Source organism: Electrona antarctica, assembly GCF_951216825.1.
Source record: "Electrona antarctica genome assembly, chromosome: 12".
NCBI lineage: Eukaryota > Metazoa > Chordata > Actinopteri > Myctophiformes > Myctophidae > Electrona > Electrona antarctica.
The window spans coordinates 16,055,836-16,075,457 of NC_136793.1; the positions used below are offsets into that span (position 1 = coordinate 16,055,836).

The 19,622-nt window shown below is 43.2% G+C and overlaps 1 protein-coding gene across 1 annotated transcript in view; it reads right to left on the reverse strand.

Annotated features, from left to right (window-relative positions):
- Positions 1-19,622, reverse strand: part of lzts1 (leucine zipper, putative tumor suppressor 1) — a 44,545-nt gene that overhangs the window by 8,418 nt on the left and 16,505 nt on the right. Inside the window, exons 3-8 of the mRNA XM_079515564.1 lie at positions 13,730-13,915; positions 12,130-12,312; positions 10,088-10,258; positions 2,904-3,081; positions 1,953-2,413; positions 548-721 (exon numbers count right to left, since the gene is read on the reverse strand). Of these exons, the coding sequence (XP_079371690.1) occupies positions 548-721; positions 1,953-2,413; positions 2,904-3,081; positions 10,088-10,258; positions 12,130-12,312; positions 13,730-13,801 (1,239 nt within the window). The 5' untranslated portion in view covers positions 13,802-13,915. The remainder of the gene's footprint in view (positions 1-547; positions 722-1,952; positions 2,414-2,903; positions 3,082-10,087; positions 10,259-12,129; positions 12,313-13,729; positions 13,916-19,622) is intronic.

Genomic DNA, 19,622 nt, shown 5'->3' on the forward strand with positions numbered 1-19,622 from the left:
TCAGTTTTTAATTTCAAGGACCCCCACATTTGAAAACTTGTGAAATGGGGCATTCTGCTGCATAATGAGTACTTTCTACTTTTGGTACTTTAAGTAGATTTTGAAACCAATATTTTGTACTTTTACTCAAGTCATTTTTGAGGGGCGCTAGCCCCTCCTATACACAGGTTTAATGTTTGTCTTTAGTTCAATGTTTGTTTTGTAAACGCCATTGACAATGAAGGGAAGATTTACGTCATAATGTAACTCATTACGTCATATTGTCTCTTTATTGTTAATGGCGTTTAATGTTTGTGTTGGCACCGTTTGTTTTACATCACCATTACATCACCTAATCAACATGAGCTAGCATCATACATCATCACATTCCGGCCAATCACAATAATTGGCGTCGTCACTTTTCTGTCCTCACGTTTTATCCTAATTGCTCAGCCAATCAAATCATCGCTATGGGGGTGCTCAGCCAATCAAATCATCGCTATGGGGTGCCCAGCCAATCAAATCATCACTATGGGGTACACACAAACACACGTGGCGTGGCGCTGACCTGGAGCTGGTTGACCTGCAGTTGGAGGGCCTGCTGGTTCCTGGCCGCCCTCTGGGAGGCCTGGCGGAGCTGTGAGGAGCAGTGCTGCTTCAGACCCTCCATCTCCTCCGCGCGGTACCTCTGCCTCTCCTCGAACACGAGGCACGTGTCCGACTCCTTATCCTCAAAGCTTTCCTGCAAAAACACACAAACAATTGTGATTGGTTATCTGATTTGCTCGTTTACATATGACGTTATTACATTATTATATTTCCCTTCAATGTCAATGGCGTTTAATGTTTTGATGTTTAATTTACGTCATAAAAAGCGGTATTCTGACGTAATTTCTCTGTTCATCGTCAATGGCAAAACTTGAGACAGACGGGGACAAAATCTAGCTGATATTTGACCGGAATTCTCTTACCGTGGTCAATGGCAAATCTTGAGACATGTGGGGACAAAAGCTGTTTATAGAAGGAGCTAGCGCCCCTTAAAAAAGTTATCATCGTACATCATCATGATGTAAAATAGACACTATGCCTATTTGCTCAGACACTATGACGTAAAATTCTCCATTCATTGTCAATGGGAATTTAATGTTTGTGTAGGACGAAGAACACACACTAATAGCTGAATATAGGAGCCCTCAAAAATCACACTTGTGTAAAGTGAGGGGCGCCTTTTTTTGCTTTTGTACGTCACGATCATTTCTGGCATTTTTGGCAATAGGGACCGTTTCTTTCCTTTTTCCATTCTGGCTCCTTTCTTTCTTCTATATGAATTATCTAGTTCTGTTTCAATGTATTCTTTCTTGTAGGGATGTCCCGATCATGTTTTTCTGCTCCCGATCCGATTCCGATCATTTTATTTTGAGTATCTGCCGATACCGATTTTTCCCGATCCGATCTTTATATTATTATACAACACTTATGCCATATCACAATAGTATAATATCCTAACTCTATCCAGTCTAATATCATGATATGGATATTGATGCCCTGCTATTTTAGCTATTTTTATTTAGCTAAGGTTAGGTGTAGAGCGAGGAAGAGCAGACCAAGTACAGAGCCAAAGGTTGAGGGTTTACGCCTGAAAATATGTGAATCCAACATATCATTAACAATCACACTGGGGCGCCCAGGTTTTGGGAGCATGTTGATGTTTTCATATCCGTGAAAAATGAAAAATCAGGGAAATTAGCTCAACCGTCTGGGCACCTATAGGCTGCTGAGCCAGCCTGACGGCATTTGCCACGTGTCTCCCCCCCCCCCATCTCTCTCCCCATTTCCTGTCAATCTACTTTCAACCTATCAATAAAGGCAGAAAAAGCCCAAAAAATATATCTTAAAAAAAAAATAAAAAAAAACAATGGCTTCCTCCATTACATGGAGGAAGGCTGTTTTCATAAGGTTGGGTAGCTAGCTACCTGCAGATCCTGGAGTTCAGACTCTCTCTCCAGAAGCCTCTGTTCCAGGCGCTCTATCAGCAGCTCGTCCGTGGTGATGGGCGACCGGATCCCGCCCGCGCTCTCCGACGGGACTCGGCTCGGCGGCCCGTCCGCGGAAGTCGAGGGAGAGCCGCGGCGGCCGCCCTCCCCGCCGTTGGCCGTAGACCCCGGTAGCCCTCCATTGCTGCCATTCGCCACGCCGGCGCTCGCGTAGCTCGGGCTGATGGATTTAAATCCGTAGCCGCCGTTGGTCCACGGAGGACAGTTGGGGTGCGGCCCGGCGTGGGCGAGGAGGCCGCCGGTTGGAGCCGTTGGCGTGGTGGAGCTGCCTACGCTGTGAGTGGTGGGAGCGGGGCCCGGCGTGGACGCACTCAGGCTGCCGCTGGTGCTGTGCGTGGGCAGGCTGGACATGGAGTTGCGTCCGGAGTCGGACAGCGTCCCTGGAGGGGAGACGATGAGAGATGATGAACAATGGACCTTTATTCAATTACTGTCATGTTGAAGTGTGCTTCCCCGTCGTGATGAGGCCAGAAGGCACGTCACTATTATGTCAACAAAGACAAATAGACGAGACATAATACAGTACGGCAATCGCTTTCTATCGCCTACGGTAATTCCGTACATCCAAATGTTGTTCTCGTTGTTGTTGTATGTCAGTGGTTCTCAACCTGTGGGCCGGGGGCTGCAAATGGGCCCCCAACTAACACACTCAGATTTGAATGATAATATAACATAACACAAGTGTTGCAACCACTCCAAGGAACAGCAATGTCTGTGTTCAACCGTGTGTTCATGTTTGTGTGACTATGAGCACCAGTACCAATGAGTACCAAAAGTGGCGCTGTTGTGCCAGAAACAGAGAGAGAGATAGTGCTGCACTGTTGCCTGCTAATGAGAGAGAGAGAGAGGGGGGGGTGCATTTGCGAGCACCTGAGGTGTCTTGCTTCGTGCTGTGTCCGTAGGTGTCGGCCGGGACCCTGGCCCTCTCCAGGGGGCTCAGGAAGTGGTCCAGACTGCTGGGGCCCCCCACCGTGGCCCCGGGGGACGAAGTGCTCCTGGGAAGAACGGGCTTGAAGGCGGTGGGTCGGAAGATCGCGGACTTGTCCGCCTGGAAGAGGAAGGAGAAGGATTATAAGTTTATCTATCCACGAGTCTCCATTGGCCCATGAGGCCTTGCGTGAATTACGGGCGTCACTTCCTTTTGTCACTTGTCAGTCATTCAATTTATTTGAGTGATCCGTGTCAGTCAATAATAATGTGGGAACACAGCCTGACGGAAATCAGTCGGGGCCCCCGGGCTGCAGCCCACCCTAGCCCAACGGTAAATCCGGCCCTGCTTCACAGAGATGAATGTAGCAGCGCTGTGCGAAGAAGAGGGGCCGGGTGGGGTAAAAAAACAACAACTGATATTTCCTCTTTTCTTTTCTGATATATAGTGTCGTTGTTAAAGCATTAGAAATGGAAACCACAGAGGAATGCAGAGCTGCTTTCACCACATGTAGACGCCGCGTTAAAAAAAACTACACAAATTGGTCAGACAGAAACCTTGTATCTCCGATATTTCAATGTTGTATGTTTTTTTTAAATTAACGCCCTGCTTCATGCGGAGTCATTTTAAAGATCAACTTGTAGTTCCACGTGCGCGAACAGCGATCTGTACCCCCTGCTCTCGCCTCCTCTCCTCTCCCCTCCCCCCCTCCACCCCCCCCCCCCGCATCCCTCATCTCTCCCCCCCATGCGCTGGCTTTCTGCTGCCTGAAGATGAATGCCTCTCTCTCTCTGACATTAATAATGTTGAGCCACCGGCTGGAGTTGAAGTGTGAGTTGGCTCAAGCTTGTTGTTCGGGCTCAGCATTCCTCATACTTCTACCCACTGACTTCATGGCTTGGATGGTAGCCTGGGATGCTGTTCTGACTCCTTGTCTCCTCTCCTCTCCTCTCCTCTCCTCTCCTCTCCTCTCCTCTCCTCTCCTCTCCTCTCCTCTCCTCTCCTCTCCTCATATGCTCTCCACTCCTCTCCTCCCATCTCTCCTCTCCTCATCCTCCACTCCTCCTCTCCCCACGGTCCTCCCCTCTCTCCTCTCCTCTCACCTCCCCTCCCCTATGGCAAGCCGTTTTGCCATAGGGGAGAGAGGGAGCGGTGATATATAAGGCCCTCTCCTCTCCTCTCCTCTCCTCTCCCCTATGGCAAGCCGTTTTGCCATAGTGGAGAGAGGGAGCGGCGGTCTTCTCTCCTCACACCACAGTCCTCCCCTATATCTACATACTGTAGTAGTACAATCATTGCTGTTAGGTGGAAACCTTGTACCATCCCTTCTTTATTATTACTTTATATATTGCTACTTTTACTTTTTGAAAATCGTCATACTTTCTTTCCACCACTGCCCTTCTGCCTTTCTCTTTATCGTCTTTTCCATCTCATCTCATCTCATCTCTCCCTCCCTCGGCCTCTCTTTTTCTCTGTCTCTCTCTCGTTCTTTCTCCGTCTACTTAGCTTCCGTTTCATCTCTGTCTCTGTGGCTGGCCCCTTCTCTCCATCTCGCTGTCGCTCTCTCTTTCTCTATCGCTCCATCCATCCATTGCAGGGTATAAAGGTCTATTGAGGGAGCTGTGTCCTTGCATATCGCTGCTGGAAAACCTTGTATCTCCATATTTCTAATTCTCGCGTTTTTTCCCCGTAAATAATCAATGCTCAATTGAGTGTCGACAAATGTATAGTGAAAATAGTAGATCTACACAAGCTCACAAGTCACTACTCATCGCAAAACATTGTGAACTTGTAGATCGAATGTTTTTTTTTTTTTTTACATACAAGGTTCCCCCACGCAGCAGCTAGGATATCGTCTCTTTCGGGGGAAAACCTCATATGTTCAAAAGTGTTACGTTCCAGGATTCAAATTTAAAAACATCAAACGTAGCAGATCTACAAGCTCAAAACGCACTGCTTCACGTCGCGTTTCAAGCTTGCGGATCTGCTTGATGATTTGTGTGATGCTGTAGTGTGATCAAGTATAGGGGCGTTGATTTACGAACAAAACACAAGAAGTTATAGAATATGGAGATAAGAGGTTTCTGTAGACCTGGCACAGACAGACAGGGTCTTCTCTCCTCAGAGGAGATCAAGGCATTCCGGAGTCATTAATCTAGAGAGGAGCTGATTAGTAAAGCTTGGATGTTGAATGCATTGGGGGAGATGAGAAATGGCTGACTACCGTCTCCGTCGGCTGGAAAGAAACCTCATTATGTCCAAAACAGTAACTTTCCAGGATTCAAATTAAAGGACAGCATCAATCTACACACGCTCGAAACCAGCCCTTCGCGCCGCGAGCTTGTAGATCTGCTACTTTCGATGCCTTTGTGTGACGCTGTAGTATGATCAAATAGGCTGTTAAATTATAGGAAAAATAAGGTTTCTGTGCAACAGTGATGCTATACAACCAGGCTGGTGAGCATGTCCTGTTGTTGTACTGCAGCGGCACTGTTTCTAAATGGTAAATGGACTGCATTTACAGCAGGGCTTTTCTCCTTTCTCTTTCTTTTTGTAATGCAGTGTTTGTTGAAGTACTGCATTCACACACCAACGGCAGAGGAAAGGGTCAGTGTCTTGCTCAAGGGCACTTTGACATGTAGCCAGGAGGAGTCTCTGATGTCATGGACACTGCAGGGCTCACTTACTTCCTGGACTACAATTCCCATAATGCTTTGGTGCACTGCTCCTCCTTGTGGATAGGGGGAGGGCTGTCTTACGAGACAACATGTAGTCCATGAAGTAAGTGAGCCCATGACATCAGAGACACTGCAGGGCTCACTGCTAAAATCTAAAATATCTAAAACCACATATTACACACATAAAGATCCCCGGGGAAAGTGTTCTGAATCTTCTAAACGTCATTAACATATATTTTTTTGCAAAAAGGGTGAAGTGTCAAGGATTTTCAACCGATCTTCATATACTGCATGGTCCGCGCTAATGCTCATGAAATAAACTGTACAATTTTTGTCTGCTCTGTCTGTGTCTCAGAGGAGGGCTGTGGACAGTTCAGAAACACACCTACTGTACCAGTGGCATCAATGGGGAATCCAAGCTAATAGAAACCTAATAGGAAAGCTAATAGGAAAGTTAACATGGAAGCCATTGTTCTCACGTTAATAAAACGTTTTAATCTTGTTTAAAAAAAGAAAAATAAATATAAGAAAAGGCAGAAACACTGCCTAATGATGATGCCACTGGTAGGTGGGTTTCTGAAGTGTGCCCTGCTCTGAGACACAGAACGAGTAGACAGAAATGGTACCATATTTTTTACGAGTTTATTGTGAGGACCAATTATTCAAAGATTGGTTGAAAATGGGTGAAGTGGACCTTGAATAGCTCATGTGTGTAGTGATTCTAGAATCTTCCATGTCAGAGCACCATAACCCATGACCCGTGACATGCATGTATTTGCCCAGAGTCTCATTATGTAGCCATGTCATACAGAATCTCCTTACATTCTCAGGCATATGCGCTGTTGGATAACAGTTGGATGTTCATTCTAAGCATAGACTGTAAAAGAAAATATGGACAAAGGGAGCTGTGACGTCACACCATTGGTTTCTAGTTCTACACACACGTTTTGACTGAAGCCACGATTTCAGCCAATAGGCTCTATGCACATACTGTATGCCATTGTAGAAATAACTCTTCCTACTTCCCTCACAGGTGTTATCGATGATACTAATTAAGGAGTCAGGACTCAGGGTGCATGTTGGCTCACTGGATCCACTACACACCAGTGGGTCTCAAAGTGTCCTTGTGTGGTATGTGTTCCAAATGGCCGTGTACGGATGTGTACAAATGGAACCAAATGGGCCCGTAAGGCTCCAATTGGTTCCTTGAGTCCTTGAAATTAAAAGGTTTGAGAACCACTGTACACTAAATGGAACAGAGCCTTATTTAGTATCATCGGTAAGAAGAAGGAAGAGTTGTTTCCAAAATGGCGTACAGTATGTGCATAGAGCCTGTTCAAATCCACCATCATAGAATTTCCCAGCCACCGAAATGGAAAACAGAAAAGGAATATTATTGGGTGGAATTGTCTTATCTTATCTCAGGTAATATGTGCCTTGTAGCAAAGGCTTGTCAATATCTGATGTTAGAAAGCACACAAGGACCCATACAGGGGGAAAGAAAACCTTTACTTGGACTCTTTGTGGAGACCTTTCAGTTGTACTTTTTTGTAGCAAAAGCTTGTAAATATCTAAGACCCACAGTCCCACACAGAAGAAAACCCTTTACCTGTACTTTTTGTGGTAAAAGCGCTCAAACTATCTTTATTTCCCTGCCTTCATCTCCTTATCCTCCACCTCTTCTTCCCTTTCTTTGTTTTTTCTTGGAAAAAATGACACAATGAGAACTGTGCACAAAAACACATTTCACCCACTTTTTTAACCTATAAAACTGTGATGTGACAATAAATAAAGCTGTCTCTGATTAAGAGACAGCTTTCTTCATATAAGAATCAGGTACAATAAGAGTTACCGGGAATTAAGAAAATAATGCATAAAAGGTCGTGAGAAGGCTCAAAGAATGATTCCGATGAGACTCCTCTATACTGGGCTTTGCACATACATGCAGAGTGACTTAAAATTCAACATCCAACTGTCACCAAATGTGGGCCGACCCGCTAACATTCTCCAACAGTGCGTGACTGAGGATGCATAATTAGGGTATTCTGTGAGTCGACACGGCAGCCTACATATTGACTCACTGAGTCACATGTATACATGCATGTCATAGGTTTTTTACGACGGTACACTCAGGCGGAAAGCATTCGCCATTGAAAATGAGGCCAATGCGCAAGTACAGAAAATGCTGCGGCTGTCATTAATAAATGGTAAATGGTGCATTTATATAGCGCCTTTATCCAAGGCTCTTTACATTAGATTGTGCATTACATTCACCCATCCATACACCAATGACAGAGGAAACCATGCATGCAAGGCACCAAGCTGCACATCGGGAGCAATTAGCGGTTCCGTGTCTTGCTCGGGGACACTGCGACACTATAACTCTGGAGGAGCCCGGGTTCGAACTGCAACCTTGCGGTTCCCATCCGGCTACTCTACCCCTGAGCCACCGCCGCCCCCAATGGCTATAGGGAAGGTGCCGCTATTTCCCCTCCTGTTGGTTGCAGAAGACTTTTCAAGCCATTATATCTAGACTTTACACTTGATTTTATTACCATAGTAAACATTGTTATGAATACTTTATGCGTCAAGTCGCTAGTTTATAGCCTTCTTTGAATTATCGTGATTTTAAGGACCCTCATAACTTGGAGAGTGTACTGTACATGGAACCAAATCCTTAAAATCAGAACCATAGAGCATGTAGCATCGGGTAGCATGTGGGGGCGACTGTGGCTCAGGAGGTAGAGCAGGTCGTCCAATGATCCATGGGTCGGCGGTTCGAATCCCAGCTTCTCCTGTCTACATGTCGAAGTGTCCTTGGGCAAGACACTGAACCCCAAATTGCTCCCGATGTGCTGGTTGGTACCTTGCATGGCTTCCGCCGCAATCGGTGTATGAATGTGTGTGTGAATGGGTGAATGTAATGCACAGTCTATGTAAAGCGCCTTGGATAAAGGCGCTATATAAATGCACCATTTACCATTTACCATTTTCCATGTGGTGGTTTAGTGTGCTATATAGCTGGTGTAATGTAATATGATGTTGTATGGTAGCGCATGCAGTTATGCAGGCATAATCTCACACACTCCTTTTGGAAGTCTGGTCTGTCTTTAGTAGTAGAGCATAGCTAGAGCAGTGGTTCCCTATGGAGAAAAAAAGGAGTCTCCTTTGTGTCTCCATAGGGGAACACAATAAAACTTTTGGTTCGCCTATTTCACAACATTTATCCGTGGAACCGAGTCAAACTGAATGTAATGCCTACAATTCCAAGTGCTTCTCAGGGTGGGTGGGTTCCCAGTTCAAATATGATTATTTTGGGCAGTCACGGCCTGAAAACGTTCCGGAGCCATTGTACTAGAGGTGGCTATATGGGTACCACAGTTCAGTGGCAGAGGTGATTGGGTGCACCACGCTTCAGAAACACAGCCTTTGGTCAGTCTGCTGCTTTCTCAGTTAAAGTAGTGCGGAAGTGGTATTCAATACCCATAAACATTACAATCTCAGGCTTTTGCAATGTTTAAATTAAAACCAGCCTCAAGCTTTTGGCTCAAATCAGCACAAATATGTCACCACCGTTTGCCTTTTTATTGTTGTTTTTTGGTCATTTTTATACTTTAATCTCACACTGGTGGACTGTTATCGTGCCGGTTTGTATTTCGTGGCTGTCGAGCAGAAACCTTGTATCTCCATATTTCAACTTGTTACGGTAGTTTTCTTTATACAAGAGTAGCACTTACAAATTGTGAAAATAGCAGATGTACAAGATCATAACATGTTGCAATGCGCCGCATTTGAGCTTGCAGATCTGCTATTTTCACTACTCTAAAAATAATATAATAAAAAAGGACGATTTTGGACATACAAGGTTTCCACCTGACAATGACAATTTTCTGTTTTGTGCTGTGTCTCTACTTGCCCAGGGACAACAGATGTAAATGAGTTGCTAACAAAATTTAATATACAGTAGAAATGAGATTACACGGAAATGAAATAAATATTGTCTAGTGCAGTGTAACATAATAGTATTATAAAGAGGAGCTTAAAGTGTCTGAAGCTATCGGTCATCATGTTAACTGTGCGCTCGCTTTATCTCAATTACGGTTTCATTCAGTTCTATCGTTTGTTTTTTATTCTGTTAACTCGCACATAGTCGAGCTGCTACTGGCACTTACAGTACAGCCACACTGATGGATCTCCATATACCTGGGTTTATCTTTCTTACATCAAGGTTTTCTTTGTTTACCTCATACTTTATACTGCGTTTATCTGTTTGTTTACTTTCATTGTCTGGCGTTTTTTCTTTCTTTTTTCCCTCTGCTACTGCAGCTGCTGTAACAACCTTCCACCCCACCACCTCGCCACCCTTCTGGCAAATACATTCAATTTTATCTATCCTATGTTAACAATACAGTGACAACAAACAAAACTGTGTGTGCGTGAGTGTTTACCCTCTCAACCGCCGTTTTCCCTGCCATGGGAGGGGGAGGCAGCTTGGGAGGAGGAGGCAGCCTGCTGCCGCCTGGGTCCATGTTGTCGCTGCTGCCAGTCCCGACTCCACCCTCCAAACGGTCCTCCAATGAGCCGCCCCGCTGGTACGCCGCCCTGGTTTTTTGGGTTACCTATCCAGAGAGAGCGCGGGGGGAGAATAAACATAATTTGTTGCTGTCGGGCAGAGGGACGCCATCTTTCAATGGTGTGTCGCCCAGGTTGTGCCAAAAACCCTGCCTAAAAACCATGTCTAACCCTAACCTTACAGAAATTATGCTTAAACCCAACCTCAAAATCCCGTCCTCTTGGGTGAAACAACAGGTATCCAGTCGGGCAGAAACTGCTTACCTCCATATTTTAACTGTGTTTTTCCGTAAATTAACGCCCCTATTGATTACAATTTACAATTTACAATTTAGGCATTTAGCAGACGCTCTTAATCCAGAGCGATTTACATTAGGCAGGAACAAAAGTATGGGAATACATCACATATATAAAATGCATTTATCAAGAAACATGCGTAAGCTAAGAACGTAACTAGAACATATCTATATAATGACACTATACATATTAACTATACATATATACTATACTATGCTATACATATGTAGGCTACTATGATGTGCTATGACTATATACAATGCAATTATTGTGCTGTCTACATGACATGCTATAAGTCTGTTTCAAATGCTATCTAAGTCTAAAAAGTGCTATCTATTGATCATACCACAGCTTCACACAAAAGCATCAAAGGTAGAAGATCAACAATCAAGCTTGTCAACCTGCTACTTTTGCTAATTTAGAATTTGAATATACATAATTTTGGGGGAGTATACGTCATTTTAGATCTCAGAGAACTACTGATTTAGAAGACATTATGGGTTAATAACAATTGTGTGTATCTGCACAGGAAGATGCTGTTTTGGGGAAGCGGCCTGTTGAAGCCTGGCTGTGTAGTTGGGTGATTAGCCCCTGAAGAGCTGATTGAGCTGATTGATTATTAGAGCATGGGGAGCACCTGGGGTGGATTGCTGTTCTACTGTGGTTGGTTGATTAGAAATCGAAGGGTGGAGCCTGCAGAGTATATTAAGGGGAACAGCCATGGGGAGAGGTTGACATTTCTGTTGATTTGAGTTGTTGATTTTACGAGTTGCATTTTCATCAGTTGTACATTTTTGTCACTATTTGTTGTCCTGGAATCTGGATCCAATTAAAAATCTTTTGTTTTTCTGCGAGCTTGCCTCCTGATTTATTTCTGACCTATTTCTTTGTGATGATCAACCCCACTTATATCCCGTGCAAACAAATTAATTAGACTTAGTGGTTCTCAAACCTTTGGATTTCAAGGACCCCCCCCCCCCCCCCTCATGTTCTACTTGCCCAAAAGTCATGCCCACTTGCCGAAACGTAAATCGGCCATTATAAAATGATAGGTAAAACTTTAATTAATAATCAATTTAACACAGGGTTCTCATACCTCAATTTGTATGCCAAATACCTACATAGCTTGTATGAATGAGTTCACACTTGTTATTGTATATTTTTAATTGTAGCAACAGTGAAAACAGCACATTATAGGTAAACCGTGCTTTTATTTTACATTACACAGACCAAAAGACTCTGGCCGTTCAGGTGTTATAATAAGCCGACAGATATCTCGTGTTGTGTTTACTGTTTAAAGACAGTACAAACAAGCACTTGCCCGGACGGGCAACCTCAAACTGCACCTGCCCAAAGGTTTTATTTACCTGCCAGGAGAAAGTGGGCAACCCTTAGTGTCAACATCTGCCCCCCCAAATGCTCAGATAGGCTACAAATGGAACCAATGCCTGTAACTCTCAGAGTTACAAGCCTTCAAGGGTCCATTTTGTTTCCTAACTAGACTTATCTCTTCAGACTCAACCTTAGCACTGGACCCTAACCACGCCTCCCCAAGGACCTCCGCACCCCCGGTGTGAGTACTACTATAATAGGCACGTCCTCCTTCACTGCACGGACTCACCTTGATGTAGAAGAAGTCGTCGCTGTGTCCTGAGCGGGAGTGGGACAGGGCCTTGGAGGGCTGACTGGACGACGTCGACGAGCCCTGGGTGAAACCGTGCTTCAGTAAAGCGTCCAGGCTGCGACCGCCCGGCCTCCTCTGCCTCTGGTTGCCGGTTCCCTTCTTCAGTGTGCACTCTGAGGCCTGGCAGGAAGGGTGGTGCAACAGTTAATTCAACTAACCAATGCACAATGCACACAGAATAACTCTTCCTATTTCCCTACTTCCTTCACAGGTGTTGCCGATGATACGAATTAAGGCTCTGTTCCATTTAGTGTATGGTGGTTCCCAAACCTTTAATTTCAAGGACCCCCATAACTCTTAACCCTTTCAGCGCTATCATTTATTGAAAAATTAGGATCTAATTCACGCCAGCATTTTTTAAATTTGAGCTCTTATTTTTAAAAGCCGCCATTTCCGCTTCACTAGCAGTAGTCCTAAGTTAGGAAGTTACACGGAGCTGGGCCGGCCTTGTTTACAATGTGAATCCAGACCGGAGCTCTGCAGAGCTCCAGATCGTCAGATCTGTGCCGTCAAAGAAACGCTGTTTTGACCAAAATGGAATGGAAGATGGAATAGGAGATACAGGCGATTGAAAGAAATGGATAGAATGGATTATTATGGCAACGACGATCTAAGATGGGCGATCCAGTGCTGTGCTAACAACACAGCTAGCTAACCGGCTAACGTGAGTAGCATGGCTCGACCCATCGAACGCGCTATAAAAGCCCAATTGCCGAAGGCCGTCGGCAATGGCGTTAAGCGTCAGTATCAAAATTAGGCTTCAATTGACTTTAATCGTCGGCAATGGCGCTGAAAGTATTAAGTTACAGTCCCGTACAGGGCCATTTGGAATTAACCCACACCCACTCAAGGACAGTGACACTGTTTTCAGTGTTTCCAGTGAGCCAACGCACAATGGCAGCACCCTGACTCTGCTTGACAAGAATGGAACAGAGCCTTCATTAGTATCATCGCATCTGTAACACCTGTGAAGGAAGTAGGGAAGGGGCCCAAGTTTTTTCCAAAACGGCGTGTGTGCATAAATGGACCACAATGAACGGAAACAAAACCCTGGGGCTTTGTGTTGTCCTTTTAGCATAACTTTTGCCTGTACTGTTCGGTTAACAAACTGGGGTTAACTAAAAGGTTAAGGCTTCTGATAGTAGCCTAATCATTCAGTGTTTGTTCAGTAACAGGGGTCTCCATCTTTTTAATAAACGGAACATATATTTTCAGGTGGGTTGCCAATTTCAGCCAATCAGGAGAGCTGTACCCATTTATCAGCTTCAATTTCGTAGTGTTCCAGTTCAAATCTTACTTCATGCCACCATCACTTCCAATTTAACTTGTTTATTCTGTATCCTGTATGGGTTCTCTCCCCCTGAATGAATAAGAAGCGATTTACTGACCCGAAATTGCATTTACTGTTTAATAAAGAGTAGGCGATTCTATTGTGTGTTTGATTGGGAGCCATTTGGTCAATATGTCATATAGCTGCCTGCAGCCCTGGGAGCCCTGGAAGGTCAATAGGTCATATAGCTGCAGCCCTAGGGTATACCTGGCAGTGTTTGCTGTTGAGGCTGTGGCCGTTCAGGAGGCTGCCGACACTACCCATGATCCCGCAGGGCATAGGGGAGGAGGGCAGGGCGGGGCTGGAGGAACGCTGGACAGTTTACGCAGTGGTGGCGAGGAGGAGAGGACCGGAGTCATGACCCCACGATAGAGCTGTCACTGCTGGCTTCACCTGCAAGAGAGCATGGGGAACATGTGTTTCATTCATTATGGAGCATGGTGGTGGTGGTGGTGGTGTTATTTTTGGCAGTGATGGAAGAAGTACTCAGCCAGATGTTGGAGGGGCTAGCAGCACCCCTAAAAAAACTCATTGATCAGCAGCATTCAGTACCGATCTGGAACCGATTTCCAGAACCGGTTTTGGTTGCTATGCAATGACAAACAATATCAGTAGTTCTTCTTTCATATTTTTGAGGGGCGCTAGCCCCTCCTATATACAGGTTTAATGTTTGGTTTAGTTTGTTTTCAAAACGCCATTGACAATGACGAGAAATTAATGTTTGTTTTGTCTCTAACACAAACATTAAATCCCATTAACAATAAAGAGAATGTAATGTTTGTTTTGACACCGTTTTACATTACATCACCCAATATAGCTGCTCCAAGCTATACCGAATTCCCATGTTGTAAGATGATATGATACCACCATAACTCTCAGAGTTACAGGCCTGTAAGTGTCCATTTGGGACCCCCTTCCTATAGGGCCTATAGGAATCATTAAATGGAACTGTTAAGAGAATCAAACCATTAACCCATTAAAACGCGGGAAATAATTGGTGTCATTTTAGATTTTCACTATATGTAGCACATTGGTTGGCCATTCAAGAATAGCACAAGCTCATAGAATATATCAAGCTTGTAGATCTGCTTTTTTAAATTATTTTTTTGAATATATATTTATATTTTTAAGTGTACATTTATAACTCAAATCTTTGGTTCTGCGGGGTCCCTGATACAAAATATTCCCTGGAACGGTCAAAAGGTTTGACGACTACAGATACACTGTAGCAACATAATGGATTTAGAAGGCGTTTCGTAGAATTAGCCTCAAGTCTTAATTGGCAGTGGTTCCCAAACGTTTTAGCCTGTGACCCAAAAGATAAATGAGATGTTTGCCCAGGAACCAAACTACTGAAAATAGCATACAAGCTTGTAGATCGGCTATTTTCACTCAGTCATAAAACATTGTTTTTCAATTTATGGCATTTCTTAGATTTTGCTTTAGTGTATTCATTAAATGACTTTGGAAAATAAATCCTTTTGGAATTCGAATTTAATTATTATTTAATTTAATTTATTTACTTTTAATATATTAATATTAATTACCCTAAAAACTAAATGTAGGGAACAAACAAATAAATAAAGGGACCCATAAAAAACTACACATGCATGGGTCCCGACCCAGTGTTTGGGAAACGTTAAAACAAATCCTAAAGGATCCCAAGCTTTTACAGTGTTCAGTTCTACAGCAGGTGTACTAATAATAATAATGGATTTTATTTATAACGCACTTTACATTCCATGGAATCTCAAAGTGCTACAGCAAAAATAAAAGCAGAAGAAACAACACACCATTAAAAACATCTAATAAAACAGGAACATTTAAAACACAAGGAACATTTAAAACATAAGGGTAAGGCTATAAAAATGCTTTGGTAAAAAGGAAAGTTTTTAGTCCTCTCTTAAAAGTGTCAACCGACTGTGGGGCTCTCAGGTGGGCGGGAAGAGCGTTCCACAGTTCGGGGGCGACCGAGCAGAAGGCCCGGTCACCCATGGTGCGTAGGTTTGTTTTTAAGGGTTTGAGGAGGTTGGTGTACTCACCTTTGCAAAACAAACAAAGTGAGTATAGAAGTGAGAGAAGAAAAAAGAAAGCCCTGTGCGTTGGCACGCCGCCCGAGCTTTGTTCGCCTAGATTTATGGCATAGCCGTTGATCTTGACAAATAACCCTTTGGGTGCCCTTCCTCTAAACAAACTTGTAATTAGGCTGCTTCAAATTTTTACTCAACACTTGGCGCAGTGTACAACACCAGCAAACCGGAATTATATTATATGAAATACTTCTCTATTATTCACCAGCTATTTTGACAGGGAGCGGTAGAGAGAGAGAGAGAGAGAGAGAGAGAGAGAGAGAGAGAGAGAGAGAGAGAGAGACCAACCGCACTGAAAGATTAAATGTTTTCAGAGCACGCTTGAGTATTTTGTTTCCTGCTGGGCTAAAATTGTTTGATTGATTCTCCATGTTTTTGTTTTTGTTTTGTTTGTTTTGAGTTTGTGCAAAAGGGATTGAACTATGTGAAAGCTGAAAAAAAAAACATTTAGACAGATTTAAATAAGTTTGAGTGTTTTTGTTCCACACCCGCTCTTTCAACCCACCAGGATGTGTGCTGCTTCCATAAGGCCCGACTCACACCTTCGCATCTAGCATACAACATTGATGCATGCTAGATGTACAGAAAGGGTTTGTTTACATCTTGCCCCAATGCATTTCCAATGGAAGTCACATGGTTTGACACAACATTCGTGTTGTATGGCTTTCGGCTGTGTTTCGACTGCCCCCCACCCCCTCATACAACACAAATGTTGTGTCAAACCATGTGACTCCCATTGGAAATGCATTGTGAGCTTGCATCAGTCAATAAGTCTCATGCATCAGCTATACATCAATCTGTTGCGAAGGTGTGAGTCAGGCCTAAGAGTTACAATTCCTGCTCTGCTACTCTTGTGCCCACATTTACTTAAGTATTTTACTTAAGGACAATTTTGACGTATTTGTACTTTACTTGAGTATTTCCAATTTCCAATACTTTCGACTCCACTACATTTCAGAGGCAAATATTGTACTTTTACTCCACTACATTTATTTCAAAACTTTAGATACTACTGTAGTTACTACTAGTTACTTTGTAGATTTGTATTATTATTATAAAACATACATTAACCACTTCGACCCTATACACATTTCGGCCATTTGAAAATAGCCGATCTACAAGCTCACTATAATGCGTCACGATGCATTATTATTTTAAGCTTGTAGATGTAGAATGTAGATCTGCTGTTTTCAATAGATTATTTTATACATTTGAAAACTTGAAATGGAACATTCTGCATAAGGAGTACTTTTTGATGCCAACACTTTTGTACTTTTACTCTCAAGTACAGTTTGAATTCATTTTTACTTGACATTTTACTTGACATTTATGCGGCATTGATACTTTTCCTTAAGTAAAATAAATCAAGTATTTTTCCCACCCATGTCCTTAAGGTCTTTACACACCGGGGGTGGGGTGGGGATACACAAAACAAAAAGTGACAGTTGAGTATCAGTGTTGGCAGATTTGTGCGAGAGACACAAAAAACCTGGTCTATGAGAACAAGCACAAAAGATTTTGAAACATTTTGATTATGTGTCAAAAAACAAAACAAGAACAATTGAATAATTGAATTATATTATAACAGATTCAAATGTGTTGTTATGGTCATGATTCACCAGGAGCCTGGATGACTTGGTTCCAGGTTTAAAATAATTAATATGAATCTTTTCAGAAATCTCTATAGGGCAGTGGTTTTCAACCCTTTTAATTTCAAGGCCCATTAATTTATTCGGCATTTGAGCCACGGACCACCATTTGATGACATTTAGCCTAGCTCTCAGACCCCTAGCTGTTGTTGGATAAGATTCCATGCTTTTGGCAAACGTTGATCAAAATAACAATTCTTCTACATTCTCCAAATTGTGTAGACTTCTTGTAACTGAAGTAACGCAGATGTTTAACAATAATGTAACTCTTGAGAGCGTAAACTGAAACCAAATGGACTCAACCAAATGGTTTCATTTTACGTTCTCAAGAGTTAAATATCTATAAGGGTCCATTTGGTTACAAACTCTCCATCATGGAGAACAGCCTCAAGGACCACTGGTGGTCCCCGGACCACTGGTTGAAAACCACTGCTATAGGGGACATGAATGGGCTTGGCTCAGGTCACACCTGTAAATATCTTTTTTCATCCACGGCACCCCTGAATTACATTGTTACTAGGCTTGGGCGATATTGATTTTTCGATATCGATATTGATAACGTGAATAATATCGCGATAATCGGTATTATCGGTTTTATTAATACAACATTAATATATCACACTGACGGGCTGAATTTCCCCTCTCCTCTCCTCTCCAGTCAAAATGTCCCCTCCCCTCCACTCCCCTCCCCTCTCCTCTCCTCTCCAGTCAAAATTTCCCCTCCCCTCCCCTCCCCTCTCCTCTCCAGTCAAAATTTCCCCACGATATTAGTATTATGACGGTATTCGGTATTATTGAGTGGTGTTTTATATACTCCGCGATATTACCGGTATTCGGTATTATTTATATACTCTGCGATATTACCGGTATTGATTTAAAATATTGCGGTAAACGGTAATATCGGTATATTGCCCAAGCCTAATTGTTACTAGACTATACTTTTAGGCCTACTGTATGTCATATCACGGTACATCAAATATGTAAATCATTCCCCCTAAGATACAGTATATCTCCAGGACAGATTGAAAATAACTTTATACTTGACATTTAACCATGCACTTGAACCCCATTATTCCTATTCTGGACGCGTGTGACGTGTTGCGAGCTTGTAGATTTAGTGTAGATTGAAAAAGAACGCACCAAGTACAGTGCAACTTTACAGGGTCTAAAGGTGGTTGCATACTGGGCGTGTTTTTCGGAAAATCCGAAAATCCGAAAACGTGTCCAGTGTGCGGGACCTTAAGTCAGTGGTTCCCAAACTTTTTCATGTCAAGGACCCCCAAAATCATACTCATCAGCCTGTGGACCCCCATTTGAAAATATATGCCAAGGACCTCCATAAGAGAAGGTTTTTTGCAGCTCCAGTAGTGATTTTCAACCATTTTCATTTCAATGGCCCCCGGTTTGACCTGAATTAGATTACGGGACCCTATTTAATGGCATTTCTATCTCATGGGACCCCAATGTATATTGTAAAATCTAAGTTAATTTAACTCTGAGAGTTACAGACCCATAAGGGTCTAAGTGAATATATTGATGTGATACATTCCAAATATTATCCAAGTACTCTGTGGCTCCCCTGGACTTGCCTCACGGGCCGGCACCGCTTTGAGAAACCCTGCTATATAGGCCACATAAGCACTAGATCTGCTATAAAAAAAAGCATTTTTTATATATCTCTGATAATAATGTACCCTTGTTCAAATCATAGATACTTAGCCCACATGGGACCAGAAGGTCCACTGCCTTTAAGCACTTTGTAATGGTCGGCCCGGGCTACAAACAAAAGCACGGGCCACCCAGCCCCCCCGCCATAATTGCTGCCGTTTTTTGAGTGGGTATAGCTACACTTAGCTTGAGGCTAATCCGTGGCTAATCACTGTTTGCACGCCCGGTGCTGAGGAGGACACACTGAGCTGTCAGTGCCATGGCATTGTTCTGAGCAGGCTTTGAGCAGCAGCGCAGCGTGAGGAGGGGGAGGAGGAGGTGTTGAATGGACAGTGGTGGAAAGTAACTAACATTTACTCAAGTACTGTATGTAAGTACAGTTTTTAGGTATTTGTACTTGCAACACTTGCAGTATTTCCAATACTTCTACTCCACTACATCTCGGATCCAAACATTGCACACTCCACTATACATTTATTTGATAACTTTAGATACCAGTTTCTTTGTAGATTTTGATTATTATTACGAAGCATACATTGACCACTTCACCCCTATATACATTTTGTTTCACAATGCGTCGCAATACGACACATGTGAGCTTGTAGATCTGCAATTTTCAAAAGGTTTTATACAGTTAAAAACTTGACATGGGACATTCCGCGTAATGAGTACTTTTACTTTTGCTTTTTGCTT